This window comes from Ostrinia nubilalis, chromosome 22 (assembly GCF_963855985.1).
Source record: "Ostrinia nubilalis chromosome 22, ilOstNubi1.1, whole genome shotgun sequence".
NCBI lineage: Eukaryota > Metazoa > Arthropoda > Insecta > Lepidoptera > Crambidae > Ostrinia > Ostrinia nubilalis.
The window spans coordinates 5,398,997-5,422,584 of record NC_087109.1 but is presented as its reverse complement, the minus strand read 5'-3'; the positions used below and the strand labels follow the sequence as shown (position 1 = coordinate 5,422,584).

Genomic DNA, 23,588 nt, shown 5'->3' with positions numbered 1-23,588 from the left:
TGTGAATAGCTTGGTTTTCGAAGTCTTATGCCCCGGTGGTGCCGTCACACCACCTGCAGACACAACGGCTATGACGCGCGCCCTGAAGACGTCACGCTGCCCGACGATAGGCACGATTAGTTTTATAGTGGTTAAATATTTGACTGTTGAATGCATCTTTCATTTTGCTTAACGCTTCCCTGGTTTTGAGACAGTGAGCCCAGAGTTATTTATTTTTCATCTCAGAGAATTACTCGAACTAGCAGCGTCTTTCCCTTGTTTTGAAAGTCTTGGTTGCCATATGTGGTTTGTGCATAAAATAGAAAAGATCACACACATTCTCCATATCAGTCCCTAAAATTGACATCATAAGTCCGGTTTTTCATAAATAATAGTCACAGATTCTTTCAAATAAATTATTTTAATTCAAAAACTAGCTTAATCTAAATAATTCGTCATCTATATCACATTGGGAATGAAAAGGCACGGTTTCATCACAATAAATTGGACATGGAATATGGACAATATATTAAGCTCTATTACAATAAAAGAGTCAAAATATACATGTCATTTTTAGAATACATATAATTGTTGAAAAAAAAAATACAGAATCTATTTTTTTGAAATAGGTAATTAGGCGATAATATAAAAAAAATACCTTCAGACGTTTATATTTGCCATAATGGTTTTTTGATATAGAATTAAAATGTATTTCTTTCTTAATATCGACGATATTTTTAAGTCTTAATCCGATAAATCTTCTTTTTTTTATTCTTTTTTGAGCGGTTGCGATATGAGTAAAAAAACGTAAATAAAATCTTAAAAATATTTTACTAAAAGATATTAAGTATTCAAAAGTAAAAGAAATAACAATATTATCAATATCGACAAATCAAAACATTATAGTTTCTTTATTGTAATTAAGATTTGTATTGATATAAAATATTATGTTTCATGAACTGTATGACATGCAATTAAAAATGATGTAGTATCTCGAATTTAGTTGATAATTAATTATCTTTAAGTACTTTATGTCCAGAAGAATCTCTAAAGTAGATATTGATTCATTTTTAATAGAAAATTGGAATCGTTTTGAAGGAAAGAAAGAAAGAAAAAAGGTAATTTTCAAATAATTAAGCGCCAATTTATTTTTACAACAATATTAGGTATTTCATTCAGATACTTATTTCATATTTTATTATCATTAAATGATGAAACGGGGGACTTTTTTGTTATTTTTTTAACAACAAATGAAGCTTTCGATCTTTTCGAAAGTTCAATCTATGTATCTCTACATTAAAATTTATCAAAATTGGTCCAGCAGCATGAAAATAAAATAAATAACAGAGGTACTTTCGCATTTATGACATAAATTAAACATGATTCATAACATGAGTTACATTATTAAGTAGATAAGTGAAATGAATAAAAATAGATATACAACAGAAAAATCAAAGATAATAAACTCGAAACAGTACAATTTAAGACGGTCTTATCGCTAAGAAACGATTCTTCCAGACACCTGTGTTTGATTCCTAACTCTACGGTATGTCCATAGGTTGACAAATTAATGGCTGACATATTGTAATTTATCGAAAAAATAAGCTTAATTGTAAGCAGTTAAGGTTCATACTCTAGTTTACAACACAGGTGTACAATCTCGTTAGATTAAGATCTGACGGTATACTTATTCACATTTACAGTGACATACCTTCATGTAGAGAGCAAGTGTTTCTATTTATGTATTTAATTTATATTATAGCTGAGTTGCACCATCTTGCTTTCACAGTAACTTTATCCGATGATTTTTGTATGGAGGTTGATAGACTTTTGACGTTTGTTAAAGTTAAAGTAAGATGGTGCAACACAGGCTTAGGTTTTTATTCATTAGGTCACACAAGTAAAATATGGCAACAAAACTTGTTGAGCGGTGACGCGTAAATAAAGAATGTTCTATCTTAGAAACTCAAGACGAGTGTCGCTTTCCATTTGACAATATTGGATGTAGACGAGTATTATTGTAAGTACAGTTCAATAACTGCTCGGTAAGTAGACTCGATAAGTAACGTCTCTACAGTTCATACAGCTCAATAACTGCTCGGTAAGTAGGCTAATGCCCGTTTTCACCATCAATCCCTAATTTTAAGTGACCCCTATGGTAACACATTACAGAAATTTTGTTTTTCAAGGAGTGACTTAAAAATTAGGGATTGATGGTGAAAATGAGCATAACACATCGGTTTAATAGTTCCATTCCCAGATAGGACCATATTTCAAAATCGTATTTGAGAGACCAGTAAGAAGTCAGTTGCTGGCTTGAACTAAAATTATGGGCTGAAATCATAGGTATGATACTTTTCTTAATAAATATAGAGTCATATAACATGACATTATGGCGATATAAGACGTAATAGCAGTTACGACAATCCACATCACTCCTAGTGATTTTTTTTTCCATTAAAAAAAATTCAAAATCGAAGACACTTCGAAAATAAAACCGGTAGGTATACAGTTACTTTGCTACACAATAATCATTCCCCGTTATCACAGTCTGCTAACTTCTTTCGCAGTTTCCTCATCCTCCTTTTTCCCTTCTAGAACGGCGTAGATTTCTTCTACCGTTCTGCCTTTAGTTTCTGGAACCCATAGAACAGTGTAGAAGGTCCCCAAGAAGCAAATGATGGAAAACATGATGAAAACCCAGTGGATCCCGAAGAGTTTCAGAAGAGGATCGTAGGCCTTTGTTTGGAGGAAGTCGCTGAGAGCTGTCATGGATATGATGAGGGAGGTGGCTGTTCCACGGTACTGGAAATAAGAGATTAGGTTGTCAGTAAAGAAGTTTTTACTTATATAATATCATGAACTTCATGTTCTTTGTATAAAATACTTATTTTGAGCATAGGAATAAAGGTTTTAAAATTGTTTCTTAGTGGCCAATAGTTTACACTATCTATCGTTTTAGCGCTCACCAGTTGGCGCCACTGTAGAGTAAGGTCCTGTCACTTGCTAGTAGCGAAGACAGTGGCACCAACTGGTGAGCGCTAAAGTGGTAGGAGGACTATCGCATTTGCACTCATCAAGATGGCGCCACTGTAGAGTAAGGTCCTGTCAATCGCCAGGGGTGCCAACTGTTAAGTATAAAAACGATAGCCCTCATTGTCTTAGGCTGGGTTGCACCATCTTACTTTAACTTTGACAAACGTCAAAAATCTGTCAAACTCCATACAAAAAGCACCCGTTATCGTCATAGTTACCGTTAAAGTTGGGTGGTGCAACTCAGCCTTAGAGGTACTTTTTTGGACCTGTCTAAACGCGTCTGTCCCAACTCCCACCCATAGATTTTGTCTAGTAATAGAAAACAATGGAATGACGTCAATGAGGATCAGTACTGTTGTAGAAAATTCTATAAAACTAGTATCTACGTTAATCTTTAAGACATAAGAAAGATATATCTTTTTGAATTATCCAAATCGGACCATTACTTACGAAGATATTAAGTAATAAACATAGGCCGTTTTTGCCGCTAAAAGTCAACGTACGCAAGGCCGCGTGACGTCACTATATCCGAATCAAGCGCAGCCGGCGTACTATTGGAATGGAAAATATTTTTTTCCGGCTAAACTATCAGTTTTAGAAAAAAACTTTTAATAACATTTATTCTTCAAAATAAAGTAACCTATCGACCAGTAATTTTTAAGGGGGGAGGGGGGAGGGGGGGAGAGGCAAGTCATACCCAGTTTCTGGCCTGGGGGGGGGGGGGGGGTAAGTAATACCCAGCTTCCGGCCGAGGGGGAGTCATACCTAGCTTATGCTTATGGACTGGGGGAAGGGGCTAGCCTTACCCAGCTTCTGGCTTGGGGAGGGGGGGAGGGGGGAGGGGACCGGTCAAGTCATAACCAGTTTCTATGGGCTGGGGGGAGGGGCTAGCCTTACCCAGCTTATGGCCTGGGGGAGGGGGGGGGGGGTCAAGTCATACCCAGTTTCTGGCATTTCTGGCATGGGGGGGTGTCATACCCAGCTTCTGACCGAAGGGGAGTCATATCCAGCTTATGCTTATGGCCTGGGGGTAGGGGCAAGCCTTACCTAGCTTCTGGCCTGGGGGGAGGGGGAGGGGTCAAGTCATACCCAGTTTCGGGCCGGGGGGGGGGATAAATCATACCCAACTTCTGGCCGAGGGGGAAGTCATGCCCAGCTTATGACCTGGGGAGAGGAGAGGGGCGGGGTAGTCATACCCAGCTTCTAGGCTAAGATTAAATAGATTTCCAGCACGGAGCGGCTGTCCTTTCCTGCAGCAGCTGGCCCGCCCATGGGAACGGCGAATAGATAGGTAGGTGCGTAGGTTTAACTCAGAAAAACTAAATAACAGGTAGGTATTGCGTGTACATCGAAATTATTTTCATAGCAATGTCTTGTAGCCTAGGCAGAGTGTATCTGCCTCAGCTATACCTTATTGTTAGAAGTAAATAAATTAATACTTATACATTTTTATATTTTACTTGGAAGAAGATATGACTCTAGCAACACTTATGAACACTTTATTTGAATAAATCGCCAAATATACCACCGCGGAGACCCCAATCGCGTCTCTGCGTGCCATTGAATCGTATGAGCGTATGGATTTTTTGCGTTATTTTTCACAATTTCTATTTTTTAAAATTACCTATCGATAGCTTACTTTATTCTGATGAATAAATGTCATTACAAGTTTTTCTCTAAAACTGATAATTTGGCTAGAAAAAAATATTTTCTATCCACGCAGTACGCCGGCAGCGTTCGGATCGGATATAATGACGTCATCGTCCCCGCGCCGGGCGGTCAGTGAACTTTTTTAGTAATTTGGCCATAACTTCGTCAATTTTTGTCGTAGAACAAAAATTTTTGCACTGTGTATTAAGGATTTCTTAGCCCTATAAATCTGCATTCACAGCTAAAAATCGAAATGATCCTCATTGGTCGACTACTTGATTTAATTTACATAATATCAGTTATTTATTATTTTTAGTGGAAATTATTCTTATAAGTTACCGCAAATACCTAATTGAAAAATATTAATTTTCATTTCAGAGTCATTTTTTAAGTTTAAAAATGGGTATAGGTAAGTGCTACAAGTGCTAGACCAAGAAAAAGCTTATTGTACTCGTATGTATTTAAAAAATAATCTCACCTGAAACGAGAACAGCTCGGACATGATGACATACGGCACCGGCTGGTACCCTGACGCGTCAGCAAAGATGCACAGGCACATGGCCATGACCGGCAGCCAGCCCGGCAGGCAGAAGGATGCTGACGTCAGGTAGAACCATAACCCTAGCGTCAGCATCGATAGCCCCGTGACGAAGGATGTGCAGGCTAGCAGCCACTGGCGACAAATCAAAGAAAATCAATATCATGGATAAAAAGTCAAACGTAAACCTTTGGTCTGTGAAAGATAATAGTAAAACAAGCACTTAAATTGGACGAGAAATGAAAAAGAGAAAAGCAGTGGATTAAGCTGAAAGTGATGTCACTTAATGCAGAGCAAAGCTAAGAAAAAGCAAAGTAAGGCTATATTCCTTCTGGGGACAAGCATCAACCCAACTGTGGTGCAGATCATACTCCTCTATAATTAGTGTGCTCATGCCGCGTAGCGAAGTCCAGCTAGACGGAGCGTCAAATAGCGAAAAATCGCTGATAAGGGCTAGTCGTGAGTTCGTGACATGCCGAAGGCAGGATAAAATTGCGCGAATTGGGATAGTCTCCAAATATAGGCTATCTGATGATGAATGCTCACCTTTCTTCCAGTCTGCTCCACAATACAACTGGCCACAATAGACCCCAGCAGTTGCAGAGCCCCAACCACTATGGTCTGCTTGTTCGGGCTCAGCTTCAGGCTGGTGGTCTCAGCTGCCTTCTCGAAGATGGATCCCGCGTACGTGAGCACCACCAGGTATCCGCACGTCTCTTGGGACAGCATCACGTTGACTGCTATCCGAAACGCTTTGAAACGCGTTTTGTCTTGCACTGAAACGTAGACAGGCAGTTATAATAATGGAGGTATTGTTCTGACTAATATTCAATTAGGCATCCCTCAGGGCTCCTTACTGTGGTCCTTACTCTTTAACATTTTTACAACTAGCTGCTGTGCATGTGTGTACCTATATATTTTTTAAAAAAATCTGTCGAATTCCACAAAAAAACAACGGTTATCGTTATAGTTATTACGGTTAAAGTTAGATGGTGCAACTCAGCCTAAGTTCATACATTGCTTATTATAGACACTATTATATGACAAAAACATGGTCTGAATTCATTTTAAAGTTACGGTCGACTTATTTACACCCTGTATAGAGTAGTTGCGTAAAGCTCTTTGCTTCCTACCTAAACTGGTTGGTGAAGTTCGTAAATAGAAACAAACACGAAAGCTAGAAATAGATGGTAGAGCTAAACCTGTTTAATACAAGTATTTATCCCAGTGTTCTTTTCCAAAGATACACCTGTTATGGATTTATAATAACCATCTTACCTAAGTCTGTCGCCATAACAACAATGTTAACAGCATTGTTGTGTTCCGGCAGTTAAGAGGTAAGATAGCCAGTTCCTCTGTGGTTGAGGATTCCGGGTGAAGCTTGCTTCCACCTGATCATCACTTAGGTGAGGTGAGATACAGGCCAAGAGCTTCCCCGTTGGGGATATAAAAATCTATATTTTACTTTATTTTGTACCAGTAACGTCTTCTATGCACTTTGTAGCATCGTGCTTGATATTGACCACTGTGAGTCTCACACAACAACAGCATGTTCAGAAAGTACGAGGCTTTTATTGTGTGTCAATAACGTCTTCTATGCACTTTTGTAGCACAAAACCTAACTGATATACCTACCTACTTATCAAAATGACCACTGCGAGTCTCACGCAAAAACAGCATGTTTCAGAAAGTACGTTCGAGGAGTACTAAATAAATTGAAATGTTGTGCTGTTTGATATCAAATTACTAATGATATCAAATTGGGGATAGACAAGTCCAATGGTAAAAATTTTCCTCCAACACGCGGCACAGATCTTGAGCGCTTGGCCAATGGCCTTGGCTTATTTAATTCGTCTTTGTGACAATACTTAAGTACTTGTATTGATAAATAAAGTGTTTTTTCTTAAAGTAGAAACAGCATAAAAACATCCTGCGCATTAGAAATCTATACTTAGGCTGAGTTGCACCATCTTACTTTAACTTTGACAAACGTCAAAAATCTGTCAAACTCCATACAAAAAGCACCGCGGTTATAGTTACGGTCAAAGTTAGGTGGTGCAACTTAGCCTTAATGTTACTATTTAACAACCTAAACGTACCCTTTTCAAATGAAAATAAATCATCATATCATTATTACCATCATCATAAACCTACAACTATACCCTGTATTAGTGTAGTCGCAGACGGTTTTTTCTAGAACATCTGTCTAGTGTCGACCGGTTCGAACAGACAAAGTCAATTAATTGGCTGAAGATGAACAACAAAAACAAAAATATTTTCTGACCTTGAGGGCGACCCGTTATCTAGGTGATTAGTATTAAAATTAATTCAAAATAGCTGTCTGACTAGTGCTATATTCAGTTCAACCAATAGACCAAATACGTCTACAAGGTGACGATCCCATAAAGGTAGCAGGAAGGCGCTGGTTGCAGGCCGCTACCAACTGCTCACTATGGTATGGTATGGTATGGGGCTTATGTTCAGCAGTGGATTTCCTATGACTGAAATGATGATGATAAATCGACGTCTACAGCTGCAGCTGGATAAAGACCTCCCCAAAAGATTTCCACAACCATCGATTTTCACTGCCCGCATCCAGGCTCTTCCCACGACTTTTGCCAGATCGTCGGTCCACCGAGAACAGTTAGCTACCTTCCTAAATTAAGTTCATAATTGTCTATTTTGCTATGTATGACGCGCTAAGCGAGACAAGTCACATGTTAAGTTACCTATTGGGGCAAGTTTCCTTAAATTTAACCACGAGCTGCAGGTGTGTTACCTACCTAAGAGGAAGACCTGTATATTGTAGTCGGTACTTTTTATTTGCTTCGGTAAAAGTCATGAGTAAAGGACACCTCATTAAATGATTTAACATTTTAAACAGTTAAAAGATGTGTCATAAATTGTGTCATAGACTATTCTACGATTGTTTTAGTAACTTTTAAATCCAGTTATGAAATCCAAGTAGTGCAAATAGTAGTTAAATCTTATTCTGGCACTTATAGCACAGAATAATAATAAGTACTACATAGTATAGTGAGTTTCGGAAATATTTAAAGAGATAACCTCCTTAGGTAACTGTAGGCAGAACTGTCAGTGCTTCTTAACTTTAAGGGGTATTGTGAATTGTGAACCTAAGTCAAAAGAAATAAGAATAAGGATCCATTAAATAAGGACCTAACCATCACCATTATGAGACATGTCATAATTATTATTTTATGCTTTTAACGCCTCATAAAGTCTGACACAAGGTATTCGACCTCATTTGAACAGATATAAAAAAATAAAAAAGGTTGTCAGAAATTGGCGCGAAAAATGACATCGCCATCAACGATTTTGAAGAATCACTGCTAACAGATAAATAAATCGAATATAAAAAATATCCAATTATCTTGAACATCCACATTCAAACAGGTTCGAAGTGAAACCTCGTTATGCGTTTGTTTATTTGCGAGAATTTATTTATGTCGACAGGACTGGATATTATACCGTTGGTTGGACCATAACTCAAATTGATCAGACAGCCCAATCACACGGTGCGACGACGCGTGCAACGCGATGCGACGATGTATTATGGATGCTTGAATTGCAATTGACATGCACCTTCGCCTGATTAATTTTATTTTCACGAAATATTTTGTTTGGCGAAAAGTTACTAAAATCAAATATGGTGCCACGTCCTCATCGGACTATTGGTAAAGACGATCACATAAATCTAAATCCTAAGGTTCTTAAAGAGAGTTTTAATAATAGCGGCTATTTAGTAACAATAATGTAGAGCAGGGTTGGCGAACCAATGGCACGCGTGCCAATGATGGCACGCCACCAATCACAAATTCAGTAATTCAATAGTAAATAATGTGTTTTGATTATGAGCTATCGTATTTGCCGTCATCAGTTAGTGCCACTGTAGAGTAAGGTCGTGTCACTCACCAGTGGTGCCACTTGATAGCATTAGATGTTAATTTAATGGCACGTGTCTATGCTATGACTACTTCAAATTTTTTTTTAAATAGTGGCACGTTCAAACTTAAGGGTTCGCCATCCCTGGTGTAGAGTATTATGAGCTGCTGACTGTACAATGTACAGTCAGCAGCTCATAAATTAAGAACGATGTTTGTACTAAAAATTATTCATAGATTTTTCTGGATAATATCATAGGTCACTTGCTGACTGTTTTATTTATTCTGTGGGTTTATACAAGGGTTATCTAAAGGAAAAGTATTTAACTGTTAATTTATAAAACAGGTAGAAGAAAACGAGTAATTAGTTCAATAGATCAGATACGCGGTCATAATACGAAGTTCGAAGTTCTTAGAAATAAAAAAAAAATCAGCAATATCCTACTTGTATTTTATTCTGTGGCAATATAGTCCCAGCACTACTTTTTAAACTTTTTAGAAATATTGCCGATTACAGCCGATTATGTTACCTCTTACATAACAATGTAAAATGTAACGTAGGTATTGTAAAATCAATGAATTAAACCAACGAATGGAGAAAGTGAAATGAGGATAATTTTACGCAGCCAGGTGTAGAATTTTAGATCCGGGAAAACCCAATAGTTTCAGAGATGTCTTAATGATTTCTAGCGATTTCATATTAACTCGTAAAGGATGGGATAGTAGTTTTTTATGGTTCATTCGACAAGGCTTACGGTCTTAAGGTGAGTCAAGTTGATTTCCTAACCAAACCGGGAATAACTTAATTACAAGATTATTTGAAACACGCCTTTCTGACCGCGAGATAACAATTATAAGATCGTTTCATCCACGAAGACGCGCCCCTCCATTCTTCCGCTAATACTACCGCTTCATCTTCTACTAATACCGCTTCGGCACACGCTAAATTATCCATGAGAGCACATGCACACAGCAATAATGACGCTCGAATTGCTCGGATCAAACTCCTCGCACCCCGCGCTTCCCTCGACCAAAAATTGGTGGGGCGCGTCTTCGTGGATGAATCGATCTGTTCCACTAAACCTTTATAAAACCCTTAATGGGCCAATAGCCCAAACCCGAATCCGTGTCAGATTGGCCGATTCCCGACGCAACGACGGTTGGACTACTTTGTGATGAAGTCACTTCTTAACACAAGTCCTATATTTAGCTTAGTTGAAGGGTATATTCGTAGTTTGTGCACTAGAAATTAATATTATACTTATTCGTACTTCTCTAAAGTAACTCTAAAAATACTTTTGCTTCACCATTTCAATACATAGATTCAGGGGGCGTAGTGTGAGTTTACGTCAACCGTATTCGTTGTTGACTGCGTAAATAAGTGACATTATGTATGACGGATTGTACAGCGCCCCTAGCGGAAACTTTCAAGAACTAAAATCTTCATATATTTTTTTAACACGCTCGCTTTTGACGACGTGTGACGTAAACTCACACGACGCCCCCTGATTGGCTTTTCATGTAACTCCCTATATGAACCACATAATCGACACTCACCTAGGCTCTTAAAGCTGGCATGTGCCATGGACTTAGTGTACTCCTCTTCTCTCTCCAACTCCTGGATGGCTTCTTCTAAGTTCTTATCATCGGTGGTGGTGTTGCGTAGCCATGCCAACGCTGTTCTGGCCTCCTGAAAACGGATAAGTTGGAAAATGACCAAAAGCATAACTCAGAAGCATAGAGATATACAGGGTGGAAACGATAAGTGATCTCACTCGATTATTTCTAAACTATACAAGATATCAATAAACTAGTTACTGATCCTGAAAGTGCTTCATAAGCTCTATCAAACGGTATTAATAATAGGTTACAGAATAAACTGGATCTATCCGAAAATTCATTGTTTCCAGCTTCCATACATTTGGTAAAGTCACATTATCTTAAAAACTACACATGATATCGTAAAACTGATTACTGGTTCTAAAAGTGCTTCACAAGCTCTATCCAATGGTATCAATAATAGGTTACAGAATAAACTGGATCTATCCAAAACTTCAATGTATCCTTCTTCCATACATTTTGTACTACCACATTCATGACACTCATCTCTTGACAATATTATAGCAAGTAAAGCCTAAAACCAATTGTTTTAGATGAATAATTTAAAATAAGAACATAATTTACGAGTTTATTTTAAGAGTTTATTATTAAATAAAAAAAATTACACTTCTAATATTGTGTGTCTGGCATACATTTAGCATGGAAGCTGGAAACATTGAATTTTCAGATAGATCCAGTTTATTCTGTAACCTATTATTCGTACCGTTTGAAAGAGCTTTTGAAGCACTTTCAGGATCAGTAACCAGTTTTTCAATATCTTGTATAGTTTAGAAATAATCGAGTGAGATCACTTAACGTTTCCACCCTGAATAGAGATGCCAACTAATGCGCTGAGTTCGAAACTCAGTGTCGCATTAGAAATTCACACTCACATAATAAAAAGCTTAGTTTTTAGTTTACATTATGGCGATGATGTCGCTGCTGTCATCATTGCTTTCACGAGCAATGTGTTCTGTTTTTGGGCATATTGCTAAGGCACTGGCCACGCCCCCTTGTCACATCTCCCTTTAGTTTCTGTGATCTGTGCTCAGAAGTAAATAAATACCAACTGCAAATGACCACAAGTCATCGGTCGATGACACCAGAAAAGGAAAAAACTGGTTGCATTAATTTGGTAAAAAACAAATGCAGTGCGAGGGCATAAAGGTTTTATCCGACAAAATGTTGTAGCATAAGATTATGTATGAGTAAATTAAATAAATAAATAATTCTTTATTGAAGTTACAAGTTTTATCATTACAGGGTTTGGCACAACTTCTTTTAAGTTTATAAAAACCTGTATTAGAAGTGTACCCTCTTCTCTGTGGTAATAATTACATGAGTAGGCACAAACAGGGTACAGTCGTGAACTCATGAGATTACATATTTTGTTGCCAAATCACACTTAATAAAATTACATTATACCTACCACAATGTTTAGCTTAATGTGCTGTCGGTACACTTGATGAACTGACCCTTATTATTATTATTGTAACGGTACAAAATTATGAGGTAAAATAAGAAAAAATATAATCATGCTAAGGTTTCCTTATGGCTTATGTATTTGTATTAGGTATGAGCGGTGTTCATACATACCTACGGCGTTCATTGATATCATCTGTTTTAAGGAAAAAAAAATAGTTTCGCTAAAATCTCGCTGATATCCGTAAATAACTATGTCAACTGAGGGCTTATGAGTTGGTTGAGTGAGTAGTTATTCGTTCGTTCGTTCGAAAGGCCTCCCCCAAGGATTTCCACAAAGACCGGTCCTGCGCCACTCACATCCAGGCACCTCCCGCGACCTTCACAAGATCGTCGGTCCACCTAGTGAGAGGCCTGCCCACGCTACGTCTTTCGGCTCGTGGTCGCCACTCAAGAACTTTCCTGCCCCAGCGGCATCAGCTTTATGTAGTAGAGTAGTTATTACTAGCTTTAAATTGTTATCCATTATTCATTTTAAGGTTTCCTCTTACATTCCTTCAATGTTATTGCACTTTAAAAAAAAATCATTTTTTTAAATTGGGACATAATTTGGTTGAAACTGTGCACAGATAAGAGTATGCACAGTTTTGTCTAAATAACAGCGCACAGGTATGGACTTGTGCCTGTGTTTTTTAAAGTCCAATAATATTGAAAGAATGTAAGGTATAAGCAGAGAACATTCCCTTATCACTACTTTCACGCTTCAAAATTCCCATACCTTTAATTTCCCCTGCTTGATCAAGAACACAGGCGTCTCGGGCATGGCCATAAACGCCAGCAGATGGAGCACAGGTACCGCCGTGCACAGCCACATGACCGACGCGAAGGGCATCAGGTCACCGCACAGGTATATCACGAGGTAGCCCAGGTTCTGTGCTAGGATGAAGAGGGAGCCGAGGGCGCCGCGGACGTTGTCGGACGCGATCTAGTGAAAAAATGGGAAAACAAATAAATAAAATTATTATTATTATTCTTGGACAATAAATAAACTAAGCAAAACTTGTACGAGTCTCCAGCAACTGCCCCCAAAAAGTGGGCCATGTCGCTGGAAGAAAAATATTTAAAAGTTCAATCCAGTGCTTTGCCCGTGGACCAAGCTAAAAGTGGGCCAAGTCACAGGAAGACTCGCTTCTACTATGGGTACCTACCAGATAACGGATATAATGAACATTATAATCCTTTTGTAAATAGTACTATAGGTAAGTGCAGTGCTACATGAAACCTTTTTTCAGCAGCAAATGCCCAATAGTAAAAGTTCATCAGTGCGTATCAATCATTGTTCGGTCTTGATTAACAAAAAGATGCAATAGGATGGAAAAAATCAATTTCCATTTCAGTCCATTACAGATTCCAGAGGCAATCATTGATTACTTTAGTTCATCGGATACAATAAAACCTTCCGACAGCAAAATTGAGTCGATTAGTGTTAAGAGATTCGACTTCAGTATTTTTTGTGGAAGTTTCCGCGTCAGTACCAAAAGATAGGAAAGGCGGTGAGCGTATACATAAGCAAAAGTGTTTAAACGCGGAAAGTGGATGGTTAACCCTCAGAAATATAAGATTCTCCTTATTAACTTTAATGCTCTATTCACCATGTTTGTAAGCTCCAAGCTTCAGCTCCACCAAGGATATTTTAAACTTGTTTCAATAGCAAGATTTCTTTAGCTTTGTAAATAGAGCAGTTCCAGTACTGATTATGGCAGCTGTTGCCATTCAAACTTAAACAATTGGCTCGTGGTGTATTATGGTCGCGGGAAGCACCTGGATACAGGCAACTAAGCCCCGTTTGTTTTGGAAGTCCTTGGTCCCCAAGATCTCCCAATCTTTTTTTTTTACAAATTAGCCCCTCGTACTAAGCTAAATATGCTTGTATCACGAGTGAGCTCACCACAATAGTCAAGCGGCGCAAGCGAACCCGTGTTCCCCGGATCACGAGTCGGCCAGTCCGACCCCTTCACCGTTCGGCTATCGTGGCTTTCAATCTTTGTCCAGCAGTGGACATCCTTTAGCTGAGTAGAGATGATGAGATGACCCACCTCTTTCAGGTACAAAGGTGTGACGACGTAGCACGTGGCGCACGCGAAGCCGGCCACGACACGTGACGCGATCAGCGCCCACGGCCGCAGCGAGAACAGCGTGATGGACCAGCTCATCTGGAACACAGAACACCTGTTAATAGAGCAAAAGCACGCGATACGTTGCGGCGGCGGTGCGATGCCGGTGCGGTGCCGCTGCTGTTACATAGAAATGTCTGTATCGGGCAGACGAGTGCGGCACCGCGTCGTTATTATCAGTTCCTTACGCCCATATTCACAAACATTACTATGAGGTCTCACAGTGCGCGTGGACGCCCAGGGTGACACACGAACCAATCACAGAGCTCTATTCAACACTGTGCGTTCTATTTTCTGCTTCACTTAAGCAAGTATCGTTTGTGAATACGGGTGTTAGTCTTCTCTACAGACAGTCACACAATCTTCTCTAATGTATAGAGATTGGAGGATTTGGCATACTCCCCGCAGTAGCTGAAATGGTTGAGAAAGCCAGATGTTCAAATTTCTTCCTTAGTGGCCTCTATAACGTTTGTGGTGGTCCTGTCCTTCTAGTCGAAATGACACGGCACATTTTTTTGTTAGATTGGTAGCTTAGGCAAACAATACGTTTATAAACTAAGGCTTCAACCACATTAACGCGAGCAGATCGCCATCGCCGGCGCGATCTGCTCGCGTTGGTGTGGTGACTGTGGTTGAAGCATAAGAAAAACTATCATGACAAATTAATATTGTACGATAAAAAATACTTGAAACGAATCTAAATGCTTCATAATCATAACGTTAATTATTTCAATTGGAAAAGCCCAGAGTGGCGGTCCTGGGGGGTGGCCTGTGTTCAGTAGAGGACTTCTAGAGCACTTAAGATTATTGCAGATAACCAAGAATGCTTTGAATTGCTTTTAAATGTACGTAATCAAAACGTCAAGTATCATGTATTGTACAGATTATTATCATTGCACGTTGGCTGACATGAGTCCAGTTTAAACCACTGAAGATAGGTTCTGGATCATTTGTTTTTCATGGAACAATGTTATTGCTATAGCTGTGATTGAACTGCATTACCTTATTCAAGTATAAATTATGTTTAACAGTACTTAATTAAAGAATTTAATCATCTATATGTACTTAATTACAATAATCATGAAAAATTACAGAGGTGAAGTTGGTAATTTTGTGAGATTATACGAAGTCTCTATTTCTGTAGTTTTGAATTCTTTCACCAGAAAAAATCCATCTACCTACATTATTCCTGGGTGACAAACACTCAGCTCTATTTGGAACAGCTCTTTTTAACCGAAAAGTATGTAACAGAACTAGTTTTCAATAAGAGTTTAAATAATACTTTATTTGCCTTTTTCCACCCTCTTTCAGGTTCAGATTAACAAAATGTTCTTTTCTTCAGTTTTAAGTATCTCTATGCCAAAAATCAAAACTGGTTCAGAATTGTAGCAACGTAAAAGACACCAAGTTGCTCTCGCATTTGTTAAGTACATGGGTACTTACATCAACATTTGTAAAGAGAAATTGAAATAATTTCCCCGTTGCAGCAATGGCTAAACCTAACAATTTAAACGAGCATGGGTATTACCAAGCTGTTCTACTTTGTGGATGCTAAACAATTACTGTAGTTGAACCAATTAAGAAGGTAGCCGCGACCGCTTGGGGCCGCAGCAGGACGGGTTTGGTGCGGCCCACGGCGGTATGGCCTGGCAGGAAGTAAGAGCCAAAGCACACGATGCGTTTAGGGTTGCCAGGTGTCCGGCTTTTCCGTCCAGCTGTCCGGACATGTTTGGCTTTTTAGGGACTTGTCCGGCCTGTCCTGCTTTTGTTAGGCTTTTAATGTGGCTGCCGCACCAGTCGAAACTTGAGCTACAGAATAATGTTCATTAGAAAGTACTCATTCATGAGCTGACGTTAATCGGCTTTTAGGGTCAAATGTCCGGCCAAATGAAGCACAGATTCAGGCTTTTATGTTTTTGGACCTGGTAACCCTAGATGACGCAGCGACACCGCTGCGGCGGTGCGGCGTCGGACCGCTTTGGCTCTAAGCATGTCAAGCTACTTTACTGCTACTGGGTTGTCGTGTGTCATGGCGAGAATTTTTTTTTTTAAATTCGGCGGTTCGGTCAAACCAGTGCTATCACACGCGATCAGCCGGCGTGCAGAGATGCCGACCAATGTATTTAAGTCTGATCGCCATCGCTGCACGCGGCTGATCGCGTGTGATCGCGTTGGTTTGGCTGAACCTTTAGGTAGTGCTACTTTTACTATGCTTTCGTATGCATGTATCTTGAAATGGCAAGAAAATTGGTTGAAAATTGTGGATTTGCTTTGTAAAGTGTGAAAGTAGTACCATATTAGATTGCTTGGATCTTCTAAGCATTTGAATTAATAAACTCACAGCTTGGCTTAACTATTGAATCCAGTTTTAAATGTTTCAAAAACAATTTTTTTCTCAGAAATTTTGTTTTCCTAGAAAAAAATATTGCATTTGTTAATTTTAATTTGAACAGCTTGTGTAAGCCATAAGTCATCCGCGCCAGGTGCCAATTAAATTCTTAACAGTGTAGTATTAATATAGGATCCCTACAAAAATCAAAAAGAGAGAACCTTAACGAGTATGCTAAGGAGGGGCAAGTAACATAAACCTACCTTTTTATAGGTATTTATTTGTATACAATAATGTTTCAAACTCCTGCGACATGCAAAAAAACTTACCGCAAGGAACAGTGACGTCAATATCGTGAAGCTCTTCCGCCCGAAGCGGTCGATGAGGTTCCCCATGTGGAATCCGCAGAAGATAGGCGGCAGGAAGGTAAGGGCAGCCATCCAGGACAGGGTCTCGTCGGAGACCGGCTCCGGCGCCGGGCCCAACGGGTCCTGCAGGACCGGCGTCATGGGAGACTGCCAGCCGAGCAGCATCCCGAAGTTTAATACTGGTATTGTGACTGTGAAGGAAATATTTGAGGTAAGAACAATGATACACAGCCTTCATTACCTGTATTACTAGGTAGTCCACTTAGAGCACCCACCCAAATAGCACCAGGCCTAGTCCACATGGAGCACCTATCGATATCGCTACTTATTCGAATTCAAATTTACATTTTTGTCCACAAGAGAGAGAACAAAATATCGATGCTCTTGTGCTACTTGTGCGGGTGAGAGCACCAAGAACAGAAAAAACTTAGAGAAGTGGAATGGGGACTACTTCGAATAGGTACTATAAAATCAAATCAAATCAGTTCATTTGCGTGAAAAGTGGTCTACAAGTTGTTGTACACAATATTAAATTACAAAATTATAATAACCACCTTATTGGCATGCGAAGCAAGGGATTTCTACCCCTAAAGAGGACAGATAACCTTAGAATGACCTGTCAATGAAATCGAACCCGGCGCATTTGAGTCTGAGACAGATGGTTTTACCACTAAGATTATCGTGTTAGGTTTGCCATTTTTCTTTACTCATGATCGTAAAGAATCTATCGAACTCTAATGTAACCATTAAAGTTATTAGTTACGATTCCATTGTTTAAATAATGAAAGCCTATGCCGTGAGAAAGGGTTAGACTGCTCATGATTCTACGATTCATCTACAACTAGCAACAATTATCTCGTCAATAAACTATAGCAGATCCCATTACAATAGATAATAATAACCTTCAAGTATGCCATTGTATTGTAATGCTGATAGACGCTCAATGAACGTCTGGGCGTTAGTCCATTATCACACGAGTCTCGCATAATATTGAAGATTTACTCAAAGATTCGTCAAATTATGTTAAGCTCACAAAAGTGAGTTCATCATCAAGGTCATTATGTGCCTCTTTCACGATTTCTTCTAAAGTTCTGAGTAGTTACTTCCTGATTCTCGAAAGATTGCAAATTAAAAATCACTGTTTACATTGTGAGCTAAAAAAACTCCCGGTAGTCAGTTACCTTTTAGATTAATATGGCGTCATACTTTAGAAATGCAGGCAATTTTGAAATTATTTAGCCGTTCAAAAACATAGCGTATTTAAACTTATGTATTTTCCTGTTAAACGTTACACTTATCACACCATCAGTATTTGGGGCTTCCTTTCGGCGAAAGCCATAGAAATGAGGTCACTAATTTAAAGGTTCGGCACTTCGGCAGAGCTAGGTGGGGTAGCTAGCTACTTGAGATAAAGTTGCAGATCTTGAATAAGTATACATAGGAGTTGTAAAGGTAACAGTAGCTGAGATGAGTTACTCAAAACACTAGACTAGATTGAATCATGTTTTGGTTTTGAGGTTTGTTCTTTAGTCATCTTACAATCAAATCTTGAGTCTGAGGAAAGGGAAACGCGCACTTCCCCTCATAAATCGCTCCATGCATGTTGATAAGCACCGAATTTACAGCCGCATTAATTTCTGATTGGCTACTCCTACACTGTTTGCAAACTAAAGGCTTATCAGGGTTTTATGTCTGCTTTTGATACGGCTACATGTTAGAAACAATTTGCCGCTTAGGAAATTAAGGCTTAGTTGCACCATCTTATTTTGACTTTAATAAACGTCAAAAATCTGTCAAACTCCATACAAAAAGCACCGGTTATTGTTAAAGTTACGGTCAAAGTAAGTTGGTGCAACTCAGCCTAAATGTTATCAGCTTCCGATTGTCATCTTCTACATTCGCTGCGGCGATGTTAAGCGGAATTCAATCATTAATTTTGAATAACAGTTACTATTTTTTTCAATATTGGATTTTAGGCTAGCTTTTTGAAATAATTGAAGGAATAAGAAGAAAAAATAGCAGTTGAAACAAAAAGTTATTGTACAGGTTTATTCGATTACCTCATTTTAACAAAGTCCTTAATAGAGCACTGACTTATAGAAAATCAGAATGTCCTTCTCATTAAAAATATCAAAGATAACGAATGAGTGATGCTTCTTTTTCCATACGTGTCATATTTTCGCCATATTAAGTATTTTTTAAGTATTCACAATCTCACAGAATACGTAACATAGTACGAGTAATATGTTTTACTCCTAGAAAGTAAAAAAGGGGTGTCGAAATTAATATGTTTAGGATGTTGCGCACTGACGTTGTACATGTATGGCATCCTAACTACTATGTTGCTAGGAAGTCGCAACTGGCCAGTTACGACATTCTCGTTTTGTGAGTACTACTCTAGTGGGAAATTATATCATTCTACATAGTTTTAAATCATCAGTGTTGTTTCCAACATCCCATTTCTGTCTAAAATAAAGGTTACTCTTTGAAAACAGTGCAAAATAACCATACCGACATAACAATAACGGGACTATTTCCACCTCGTTCGTTCAACTCAACTCCTGTGTAGCCAGGATCTACAGCTTGACCGCCAATAAAAACCCAACCACTGAAGGTCAAAATGTCCCGGGGGAAAGATAAATTGTCATTGTATCCGCAACGAAGTTAATCAGAAGAACAAATCGAAAGCCTTCCATGAAAGTTTGGATGTATGACCGTTGAAACTTCTTGGTATTTTCCACTGTGTTGAATCATTATCATCAGCAATCTGATCTGTCGTTTGGCCGCGAAAATAATATGTACTTTATACATAGGTAATCGTTGTAATGATTTTATAAATCAACTGCATATTTTCGTACTATATTTGTTTCGTTTGGAATGTTAACAAGTGACGTTTTAGGAAGATCAGTTTCATGGCCAACTGTACTGGAATAATTGGTTCCTGATTTAAGACTACTTTTCTTACATCTGGTTTTTGTAACAATGACGTCTTTAGTTTGAAGGCGTGGACGTAATGCATCATGATTCAAGTCGCATGGGTCATTGCATTTGTAATGGTAGATACGACATTACTAAGGTGATTTTTGCTATATTCACTAAATAGTTATTTTCATTTAACCGTGACTGTGCTTACTATTCCTACCTCTCGTTGCTACCGCTGCAATCCTGTGTAGCTAGGATCTACAGCTCTACTAAGAACCATGATGGTTGGTACTTATCATAAATCTTAATGCTATTGAAAAACATTAAGGAAAGCTCCAAATAACACGGAATACAGAATGACTAAGTTCACACCACGGAAACCTTCAAAATCGCCTTGGCGATGTACAACGTGAGGAGAATCCACCATGTTTGATGAGACATCTGATTATAAACGACTTGCAGAGTAAAATATTTTAGAGATTATTAGCTATACAACTTGATTATCAAAGAATAACAAAGCAAAACTGTGTGCGTTAAGAAATACGAGCTACCAGGTCATAAATCATAATGTATTCACAACGCATTGACTATTTGTTACCAAAAGTTGCTTTTGATTTACAATTATGAAACTAAATAGTAACTATTTATAATCCATTCATAATAGTATTATTCTACTCGTATCTATCTGTTACTATCATGAAGTTTTTGTGAAAACGTGTGGAGTGTGGGCCAGTTCCTCTATTTGCCTCTGGTAAATTAGAAAGTGTCGTGCTTCAGCAGTGGAGATTAAATGTATGACCTGATGATGATGATGATCATGACCTTTTAGGGCAAGGTTTTTATAATAATTTCTGAAGTAGGACATTTATTTCCTTCCCCATTATATGCGCTACAAAAAGGTTACCTTAGAGAAGTAGAATAACTAGGTCCAATTTATTTTTATATCAGTTAGTTAAATTAATCAGTTAGTATTATTTTAATCGCAGATTTAGCCAAAAACCAGGCTGAGCTACTTCAGCACCTAAACAGTTTATAAAGATTTGTAATTCAATATTATGGCCTTGCTATAAATTACAGGGCTTAAAAAGTGACACAATAAATTCAAAGATGAAGTAGCTGATGACAATATGCAAATATTTGGCTTTTTCTTTTATAACACCTTATCATTCTCGTATCAATGTCAAGCACATTTTGTGTTTCGTTCTGACGCTGATATTCTACAACCTTATCAAATGACGTCATTGTACACTGGAACTAAAGGTACTTTAATAAGTTACTCAAGAATGCTAACGAGTTTATCAGGGCAAAAGGATACGATCCAAACAATTTTGTGAATCCTCAAGGAACAATATTACGCCCTAAAATATACTGATACTGTCCAATATTTTTTGATAATGTCATTGACGGACTAAAAGTTGTTTTTAGGAAACTAGCCTATTATTACCCGACTACGGCAAAGCAAAAGGAGGGTTATGATTTTGACAGGCTATGTATGTATGTATGTATGTATGTATGTTCATGTGTACCCTCGTAACTTCTAAACTACTTATCAGAATTCGACAAATGACATATCATTAGAAGCGTCTTAATTGTCCGCTGGTTATAGGCTATATGGGGTTTCACAAAATCGAATGTGGCGCCCTCTAACGGACAAAACATACAGAGTAAAAAAATTAAGTTAAGATAAATATGCCGTGTTTGGTATCATTTGAAAGCGCTTTACTTGTACATTATGAATATATACAGGGTGACTGGAACTGATCCCGCCATAGCTAATACGCGTATAGAGGAGGTCATTTGCTAATTATTGAACCTTACTTTCTATAGCTAAAGTTTTATAGTTTAGGAGATATGTCAATTTTTATACTTTTTTCAGATTTTTCGGAAATTTGACCTAAAAACTGCAAAAATTTTTTTTCTCGCATGATTTCAACAGTTTTTTTATTTGATATTAATATCGAATATGTTTTTATTCAAATAAAATAAATTTCTGATCCAGATAATGATTGAATAGCTAGTTACGAGCCGCCAAAGTCTAACAAAAGTACAAACCACGATAAAGATTAAAATACGTTTCAAACAATGAAGCAATGATGTCGGCATATTACGGTTATGTCTCCTCTATACTAAATTATGGAATTATTCTCTGGGGGAACTCTGTTGATTCCGAAAAAGTATTTAAAATACAAAAAAAATGCATGCGTGCGATGTGTGGGGCAGGCTATAGAGATAGTTGTAAGCCACTCTTCAAAAAATTAAAAATATTGCCATTGCCATGTTTATATATCAAGGAATTATGCCTATTTGTAAAAAAACATCCTGATAATTTTAAGACGCATGAACAGGTATTAGAAAAGACTACTCGCCACAAGAACAGATTGTATTTGCCCAAAATTAATTTAACGTTATATAAAAGAAATGTATTTTGTATGGCTATAAGAGTTTTCAATAAACTGCCAGCTTATATACAGGGAGCTTCTATGCCTGAATTTAGAAATGTATTGCACAAGTGGCTGCTCGATAAATGTTTCTACTCTGTAAATGAGTTTTTTTAGAATTAAATAATTGTGAAATTTTATGTATTAATATTGGTTGTGTGAACTTGTGTGTTATTTTATGTTATTGACATTTAATTGTAATGATTAGTATAATTGGATTGTTGACATTGTTATGATTTTATCAAATGACTTTTCATAAGATTATTAATATTTTGACATGTTCTCCTAATTAACTTTCACATGCCAGTCATGGCAAGGTACACTGTAACGAAATTGATTATTTACAAACATCTAATGGACGTGTATTTCTGTGAATAAATGAATTTGAATTTGAATTTGAATTTGAATTTGATAAAAAATTCTACTTCGAATTCGATTTTTCAAAAAATAATGGTGATAATGGATTGCCAATAATCTTAAAAATACCTCTAGCTTCTTTTCTTCCCAATGATATGTCACACGTTGTAATTAGATATTGAAATTTGTCAAAAATTCAAAGTTTATGGAAGAAAATGGAGTAATAATACAAAAAATATCCATACAAAGTTGATTTTGAATTTTTTAAACTCTTTTCTTCATCATGTAATTATTATTTTGAAATACATTTTTCAAAAAACACATAAAAATAGTTATGAAAAGGAGTATAGCAGAAAATATGAGATGTTTGAAGAAACTTTGTATGAATAATTTTCGTATTATTACTCCATTTTCTTCCATAAACTTTACATTTTTAGTAAATTTCAATATCTAATTACTACGTGTGATATATCATTGGAAAGAAGAGAAGGTAGAGATATTTTTAAGATCATTGGCAACCGATTATCACCATTAGTTTTTTTTTATCGTATTCGAACTTGAATTTTTTTATCGTGGTTCGTACTTTTATTGAACTTTGGCGGCTCGTAACTAGTTATTCAATCATTATCTGGATCTGTAATTTATTTTATTTAACTAAAGGCTTATTCGATATTAGTATCAAATAAAAAAATCGGTTAAAGTCATGCGAGAAAAAAAATTTAAGCAGTTTTTAGGTCAAATTTCGGAAAAATATAAAACTTTAGCCATAGAAAGTAAGGTTCAATAATTAGCAAATGACCTCCTCTATACGCGTATTGTGTAGTGTAGTTGCATAGTAATTTTCATGTTTGGAAAGGCGTAGTCACACGTTACA

General features: G+C 37.6%; 1 protein-coding gene across 1 annotated transcript in view; it reads right to left on the bottom strand.

Annotated features, from left to right (window-relative positions):
- Nucleotides 1-381: 381 nt before the first annotated feature.
- LOC135082886 (solute carrier family 2, facilitated glucose transporter member 8-like) overlaps nt 382-23,588 on the bottom strand; it is a 47,547-nt gene continuing 24,340 nt past the window's right edge. Inside the window, exons 3-9 of the mRNA XM_063977648.1 lie at nt 16,959-17,188; nt 14,223-14,339; nt 12,905-13,111; nt 10,663-10,795; nt 5,750-5,979; nt 5,144-5,338; nt 382-2,784 (exon numbers count right to left, since the gene is read on the bottom strand). Coding sequence (XP_063833718.1) covers nt 2,524-2,784; nt 5,144-5,338; nt 5,750-5,979; nt 10,663-10,795; nt 12,905-13,111; nt 14,223-14,339; nt 16,959-17,188 — 1,373 coding nt within the window. The 3' untranslated portion in view covers nt 382-2,523. The remainder of the gene's footprint in view (nt 2,785-5,143; nt 5,339-5,749; nt 5,980-10,662; nt 10,796-12,904; nt 13,112-14,222; nt 14,340-16,958; nt 17,189-23,588) is intronic.